Here is an 8,104-nt window from a genome sequence, read left to right as displayed (position 1 = left end):
ACCTGAACTTTGTACACGACAAAAAAGGCACACAAAAAAGTTTTTGTTTTAATTTTTTTATGAAAAGGCAAAAAATAAAATAGCAGAAACTACTACTAAAGACTCCAGTAATGTATCTCTGTATTTTTGTGCCTAACATTAAGTACCTACCTAGTTCGCTAGTTGTAAGTGCCAGTTTTTCAGCCTATATTCCATTTTTAGGGTTCCGTAGCCAAATGGCAAAAAACGGAACCCTTATAGATTCGTCATGTCTGTCTGTCTGTCTGTCCGTCCGTATGTCCGGCCGTATGTCACAGCCACTTTTTTCCGAAACTATAAGAACTATACTGTTGAAACTTGGTAAGTAGATGTATTCTGTGAACCGCATTAAGATTTTCACACAAAAATAGAAAAAAAAAATTTTTTTTTGGGGCTCCATACTTAGAACTGAAAGTCGAATATTTTTTTTTCATCAAACCCATACGTGTGGGGTATCTATGGATAGGTCTTCAAAAATGATATTGAGGTTTCTAATGTCATTTTTTTCTAAACTGAATAGTTTGCGCGAGAGACACTTCCAAAGTGGTAAAATGTGTCACCCCCCCCCTGTAACTTCTAAAATAAGAGAATGATAAAACTAAAAAAAATATGATGTACATTACCATGCAAACTTCCACCGAAAATTGGTTTGAACGAGATCTAGTAAGTAGTTTTTTTTTTATACGTCATAAATCCCCTAAATACGGAACCCTTCATGGGCGAGTCCGACTCGCACTTGGCCGCTTTTTTTACTAAAATTCATAGTGCGTTTGCGGGGATTGAGCAACTATTGCAAATTCAGTTCGACCGGACGCCAAAAGTGATTTAAATTTAATTGTAAGGAATTAATGCAACGGAAATAATTTAAATTAAATAACATTGTTGAATTACATTCTTAATTTCGTTGTTCAGTCGTAATTTTATTGTGTGATATCTTTCTGATTATAATTTTTGTTCTATTTTTTTTTTTAATTTTGTTTGTCGATACAACGAAATAAAAACACTTATAAAAAAATGACCAATTTTTAAATATAAGTTTAATTTACGTATGTTGGTAAATAACTTTTGTGATTGTAGATATTTTTCGTTCAACCACTGTTGAGGAAATAAAAATAGGATTAATAGCGCAGTTTTCATTCTTATTGAAGGTTTTCCATAAATACGAGCATTTAATATTTTTGTATTAAATGTACAGCCATCATAATTTACTAGATACTACAATTATTTTTAATAAATCGCTGTACGGCTACCATCAGTTTGCCACTGACATAAACGCCGTCGAGAACGTAATTTACTTTATATACATCTCGCTCGTACTCGCATATTAGTGCAAACGAGATGTATAGAAAGTAATTTACGTTCTCGATAGCGTAAATGTCAGTTTTGACACTGTCAGTGACTCATGGTACGGGCTCTGGTGGCATCAAACCACATCACCAAACCATTCGGCAACACATTTTCTAAAAACAAACATCGTATCTCTACATGGATTCACTAACTGTCATACGAGTTATTGAAGAGTATACAGGGTGGATTTTCTTTTTGGGTCAGTGAGGGCAGCTACCAGATCCCGTGCTGCTACGAGAAAACGGTCTAAGAAGACCTTCCCTCGATTTCAAATTAATGAAGATTGGCTTTTACAGATTTTGGAAAAAACATACAGGGTGCGAGAAAAAGGTCATTTTTGACAAACTTTTTTTGACCCAAAAAGAAAATCCACTCTGTATACCGTATAACCTCTCAACTATAGTCCAAAGCTCCCAATTTTATGCTCCAAAATTAACTGTAATTTTTTCGTTCAGGTGTGTATTTTACTGTATTTTTTGTAGTTCTAAGGTGTGTGTGTGTCTATGTTTATAAATGGAAGAAAAAACTCGGAGTAAACCAAAAGGAACATTAGTAAGTATTACTTAATTTCCTTTTGAACTTATGGTCCATAGTTGCAGTAATGGACTATAGTTGGGAGGCTTCACGGTACGAGTAGTAATTGCAGAGATATATTCCCCCCCCCCCCTTATTCGGAAAAGAGCTTTTTCTACCCTGCTAGGAGGGATCAAAGTGGCACTGTTCCTGCCTGCTAGGAGGGATCAAATAAGTAACACTTTTCTGTTTTAATACACTATTTTTACATTTTTTTGGCACATTATTCTTTTTAGCTTAAATAATCTGTTTAAGCATCAGATTGTGTCAACACTGAGATTTTTTTATTTTCCTCATAGTTGATGTGAAAAGCAGTATGTGTCACACGGTATCAAAATTATTTCGTCTTGGGCGTTAACACTTGAATCCCTCATTACGCTCAGGATTCTACTTTAGTATCCCTCACCACGTTCGGGATTCTATTCTTGACGGAAATATATCATTTTGATCCCTTGTAACAAAAACGGAAACAGCTATATACAGACTAATTGGCCAAAATTTATAATGAATAATGATAGTTATCTTACCGTGAAATCTAAATCGTATTACCTGTAGGTATTACTGGATTTTTGTTCATTTTGTTCCGGTAACTGAATAGATGTTACGTGTGAGATATGTTGTGTTTTTATTACATTTTAGTACTTTCTTATACATATTTCAGGCTGCTGTAAGTACTTTTGTTTACGCTGTTTAAAGTTTAAAGCAGTATTTGACTTTATTTTTACCAGATTTATTTGATATGAATCCATATTGTTTTGATGTCAGTGCACGTTCTGGCCTGAAAGTCAGCGCAGAACCCCAGAACCCCTTCGATAGCGTCACGTGCGTTCTCGTTCACGCTATGTCTATTTTTGTATGGGATCTTGAACAGCGCGCCATAACGGGACGTTTTGAAAACTCAAAATCCCATACAAAATTACACTTAACAAAAACGCGTACGTCACGTCACGCTATGTAATTAAATTTACACTCAGTTTTCTTTGACAAACTCTACTAATAAGTGGAAAAAATACTGTCTTGGGCGAGACTTCAACTCACGGCTGCACGACACGACGGTGGGCTGGAATTCTGGGCTTTTTCCACTTTTAAATTTATTCTAAGCTTAATAGCAATGTTTGCAGACGTTTCTTTAAAAAATAAATTTCTACTAATAATCTCTACTACATATGTATTTTAGACGTATTATTTCACAACGGAGCGTCCAATCGTCCAGTATATAAATCCGAAATACGTCTCCTACTTCAACGTAACCGCACTCCGTTACGGGCGGCGGAACCCGCATTATTATGTGAGCATGCACGTCATAACTCTGGAGACAGCCGACAACAATGTTACAGTAAGTTATGCCACTGTAAATGTTGTATTGACTCGTAAAAGAGACCTTTAGGATAACTTGCAGAATAAAATTGAACTCTTCTCTCGTCTTCTTAGCGTTTTCCTTCTACTCACTCTAAGAATTTTCGAAAATTGGTACATACTCATAGACTAGTTTCTGACCGTGCGGCCCTGACCACCGGCAGCTTGGGCCCTGCCCGCTGCTGGCGGCACCCTAGGCAGGCGTGGCTCCGCGATTTCGTCGCGTCGCTACAAAGTACATGCGGCCGACACCAATTATGGTGTCTAGCCATAGTAGATGCCGCGCACCGCTACGGAACGGGCGCCTGCTCGCGCTTGCGCCACCTAGCGGTCATATCTGTCGTAATAAACGCATTTTGTTAGAGAGTGAATTTTCTGTACTATTATTTATTTTGTGCCCTAGGTTAGGTTTTTTATAATGTGTTTATATATATTTTTTTTGTTGTTTTGTAAGTGTTTTCATATTTTACTTTTATATTCATATTATACATAAATGGCCCAGCCTAAGAAGAAAAATAAATAAAGAATATATGGTAAAATTAAATATATATGCAATAACAAGAAAATCAGACTATTTTTCTTTACCCGTTTCAGTTCGACATTTTCTTCTATTACGAGTCCAGCTTCAATCAATACCGCATGAGCTTCCTAGAATTCCACTTCAAGTGGTGCAATCTTTTCCTGGACGACGTGTTTTTCGCGACGGGTCTTAGGAAAACTTTGCCGTTAAAATGTCCACATCCTCCGGTAAGTTATTTTTCTCTTTAATTACTTCAGGGCTCCAAAGTTTAGTGCTGATGACGTTAAAATTAGGACGTTTTTCATACAGGATTATCTCAAAGTCTGGTTACTACTAAGTTAAGTAGGGTATTATTTGAAAGAACATTTAATTATTAACCCTTCACCAGGCTAAGGGATATATATTTCCCACATACGGCACTTCAAACATGTGTTCTATTTTCGAACAGTAAGACTGACATTCGATTGACATTTTCAGTCAGCCTGGTAAAGGGTTAATTTTGAAATTACTGTAATCCAGTAATTAACCCTTTTTGGCATTCCTATTTTGTCCATGAGTAAATTTGCATGAGAAAATTCAAAGTTTGTATGTACGCAACCCTTGGTGCGCGAGTTAAACGTTGTTGTTGTGTTACAGGGCACCTACCACCTGTACAACTTGACGTTAAACGCCGATGCCATACCGGAGTCGTTTCCCTTCACCAAGGGCAGGATTCTCGTCAACGCGTCCTACCACGGTGAGCCAGTGGCGTCTGCGTACGCTGATTTGGAACTTAAGAAATATAAAAACACTAACTTTTAAAACGTCCTCGTCTGGACACGCCTTAAATTATAAAAGCTCCCAATAGTAGGTATTTATTGCCAGCTTTATTGTCAACTTTTGAAAAGGTTTCCTTACGCTCCGTATCCTATACCTTAGAGCCCTATGGCATACAATAGGATCTCGTTACTAGCTCACAGAATATCTATTCTGCAGCGCCTAGGGTGTGTCGCTTTCAATATCCTGGATCATATAAAGTTCAATCATAGGCGTACAGTCTCAGATAATTATATTGGAGCGGCCAAGGTGTTCAAGTTCAAGGACAAATATTTGTACGGTCACCTGCAATAATATGTTACACAACGAAGGCCGCAAAAAATATATGACACGATCTTATATACCCATCACACCGTCGCTAGTTTACGAGTTGTCATTAAACGTTAAGTTAGCTTGTACGTTTTTCTGTATATTGCAGGTGATTTTACCATTTTTGAAGTGAAAACACAGAATAACTAATAGTACTACGTGAAAACTTCTTTAGCGGCGCTGGGCACTTTTTGAGGTGGGGAATAAATGATAAACTCGAGACAGCGTAAGGTGATCACGTGACCGTAAGGGGCGTAAGGCGATCACGTGACCGTAAGCCCCGTAAGGTGGCCACTCATAATTTAAATGGCATTTAAATCAATAAAGAAAAACTCAATGTTATTTTGACATTTATGTTGCGGACTCCTTTTCAAGACTCTTTACCCATGTTCAAATAATTTGACGTTGTCATGGTATATAATAAATAAATAGAATACCTCCGCTAAACGTATGTATCGTGTTACCGGGCGTCGGTAACATAGTGAGGTGAGTTTTCACTTCTGTCGGCACTCCCGGAGTGCAACCGTTGTTGCTTGTTTTTAAAACCTTGAGCGCTGTAATATTAATGGCGGCGACTGAAAAATCATAAATCATTTATTTGCTTGAAAAGGGTACAGTTACATGTTCATATTTCTTGTTTGTTGTACTGTTGTACACTCTTACGAGTAGGTAGGTATCGATAATATCGATATACATATCAATATGACATGTTTGTATGTTCGGTGAACATTAATTACAAACATATTAGAGTATCATAATAGTATAAAACTTTGCTCTTTAACACTCACTCATGTTCACATTCTTCAGAAAGTGTATCCGTAACTACTTTTAAGTTATTTTCAACAAAGGCAAAGTTATGTTAAAGGGCAAATTTTTATACTTTCACGGTAGAGAAAAGGTTGAGTTTAATGTTTGATTGGTTTCTTCTTCTTCAGCTCCATTTCGCAGTAGCCACTGAAGATGGTATTTGACTTAGTTTTCAAGTTCACGTAGATGCGACCTTTTGAAAACGGGAGGCGTGGGAGATGTTCAGCCGCTGCTGTCAAGTTGTATAGATGGTATGTAGCCTGGAACAGACATCGGATACAACTGTATAAATGAAGATGTGTTTAATTAGTGTGAAAACGATGGCGTACGTGTCGCCAATAACTTTAGATTGAGTTAGGTCCCCACAGAAAACCATCCTATTTTAGCGTTCAAATGTTTTATTTTATGTCTGCATGCCATTCTTTTTTATGTAGGTACATACTATGTTGTGGCGCTTTTTTATTTTTATTATGTGCCCATATTGTCCCACTGCTGGGCAAAGGCCTCCCTTTTATTCTTCCATGTATCCCTATCCTCGGAAGTCTCCCACCAGTCCCCGACAAAGAAGTCAAGCTAGTCCCGCCATCTCCGGCGTTTAATAAATATAAAATGTAAAACTGCACACATTCACAACTGTGTTTACAGGCGGAATTCCACTAGGGTGCAGCACTATGCGGCACAAGCATATTCAGTACAAAAATGCTTGTGCCGCCCAGTGCCGCACACTGGTGGAATCCCGCCTTACAGTCTACAAGTATGTAAGTATTAAGATAAATAATAGCCTTTAAATAGCACACTTTGGCCTGCTACATACACTTGCGAAGGTATACGACTAGGTAATTTGGCAGATGTCTCTTAGATGCTTCATAAGACATGTTCGTCAATTATCTAAGAATTTAGATGACATAACCAGAAGCACAGGGCGGACACGCCATACATCAAAAATGATTTGCGTTTATATGTGTGCGCGGCAAGTCTGTACACGCGTCATTGAGTTTCTGACGGAATCCTGAATTCCTGACATGCTCTCAGTAGAGCGACTTACGCACACATTCATGTCGCGGCCTGTCGCGGGCGAGGTAATCCGAATCGGGGCGGGGCGGTGCGTGTCCGTTCTGTATGATAATACTATTACTTATTCTGTGCCAGAAGGTTGATAGGTATTAAACGGTCGCTAAAACAAAATTGTGATTTCATAACATGCCGATTACGCTACACGTGCACATGGTGGTACACATGGAAAGTAAGTAAATCGATTATATGCAATAACGGAGGTACAGATTGAAAGTAAGTAAATCGCGCGATTATGTGCTATAACGGTGGTACAGATTAAAAGTAAGTAAATCGCGCGATTATGTTAAATACCGGTGGTACAGATTGAAAGTAAGTAAATCCATTAAGTGCAATAACGGTGGTACAGATTGAAAGTAAGTAAATCGATTATGTTCAATAACGGTGGTACAGATTGAAAGTAAGTAAATCGATTATGTTCAATACCGGTGGTACAGATTGAAAATAAGTAAATCCATTATGTGCAATAACGGTGGTACAGATTGAAAGTAAGTAAATCCATTATGTGCAATAACGGTGGTACGGATTGAAAGTTGGTACCTAAGTAAATCGATTATGATGTGCAATAACGGTGGTACAGCTTGAAAGTTGGTACCTTAAGTAAATCGATTATTACCTATATGTGCAATAACGGCGGTACAGATTGAAAGTAAGTATATCAATTATGTGCAATACCGGTGGGACAGGGCAGCGGTCAAAACTGATCTGCCGTCGAATAGCGGCTCCAAAGATAGGGTCCTTGAAGAGGAAGCTGCACCACTTGTAGTGCAACTCTATGAAGCTCCTTCGAAACTGGTTGTTCAAGTTCTCGTAGAATACCATATCGACCTGAAAGAAATAGTATTATACAATCGTGATATAACAGAGAACTTTTCAACGTGATTGAAAAGCTTGATTGTTTCACTATTTTATACAATACTTTTTGTACGAGTTAACTAAAATAATGCTTTTTTCTATTATAAAACCTAAATAATTGAACAAAATTGGGTAAGTATTTCACTAGACAAAGAGATAGTATAAAAGACATCAACGCAATTACTTCATTAAATAAATAGTAGCGCGTTGATGTCTTTTCCTCTTAACCGCGGCGACACAAGATAGGTTTAATTCATTGCAGTTGACTAAAGCATTGTGTAAGAAGTGGTTATAGTTGAGTCGGGAGCCCATAGTGTAAAGTATTGTAATTCAAAACCAGTAATTTTAATAACAAAACTCACGTCACTCACGTATTTTAAGTCCACGTCGAGCGTTTTCGACTTAAAATACGTGAGTGACCCGTCTCGTATA

At 37.7% G+C, this 8,104-nt stretch overlaps 1 protein-coding gene across 1 annotated transcript; it reads right to left on the bottom strand.

Moving 5' to 3' along the window:
• Positions 1 to 5,844: 5,844 nt before the first annotated feature.
• On the bottom strand, positions 5,845 to 7,649 carry LOC134654287 (uncharacterized). Its single transcript, XM_063509754.1, has 2 exons — positions 7,493 to 7,649; positions 5,845 to 6,006 (listed from the first exon to the last, which is right to left on the bottom strand). The coding sequence occupies exons 1-2, from the start codon at positions 7,637 to 7,639 to the stop codon at positions 5,845 to 5,847; spliced, it is 309 nt and encodes a 102-aa protein (XP_063365824.1). The 5' UTR covers positions 7,640 to 7,649.
• Between the last annotated feature and the right edge of the window lie 455 nt (positions 7,650 to 8,104).

The sequence above is a fragment of the Cydia amplana genome, chromosome 14 (genome assembly GCF_948474715.1).
Source record: "Cydia amplana chromosome 14, ilCydAmpl1.1, whole genome shotgun sequence".
Classification (NCBI taxonomy): Eukaryota; Metazoa; Arthropoda; class Insecta; order Lepidoptera; family Tortricidae; genus Cydia; species Cydia amplana.
This window is presented reverse-complemented; position numbering and strand designations above follow the sequence as displayed.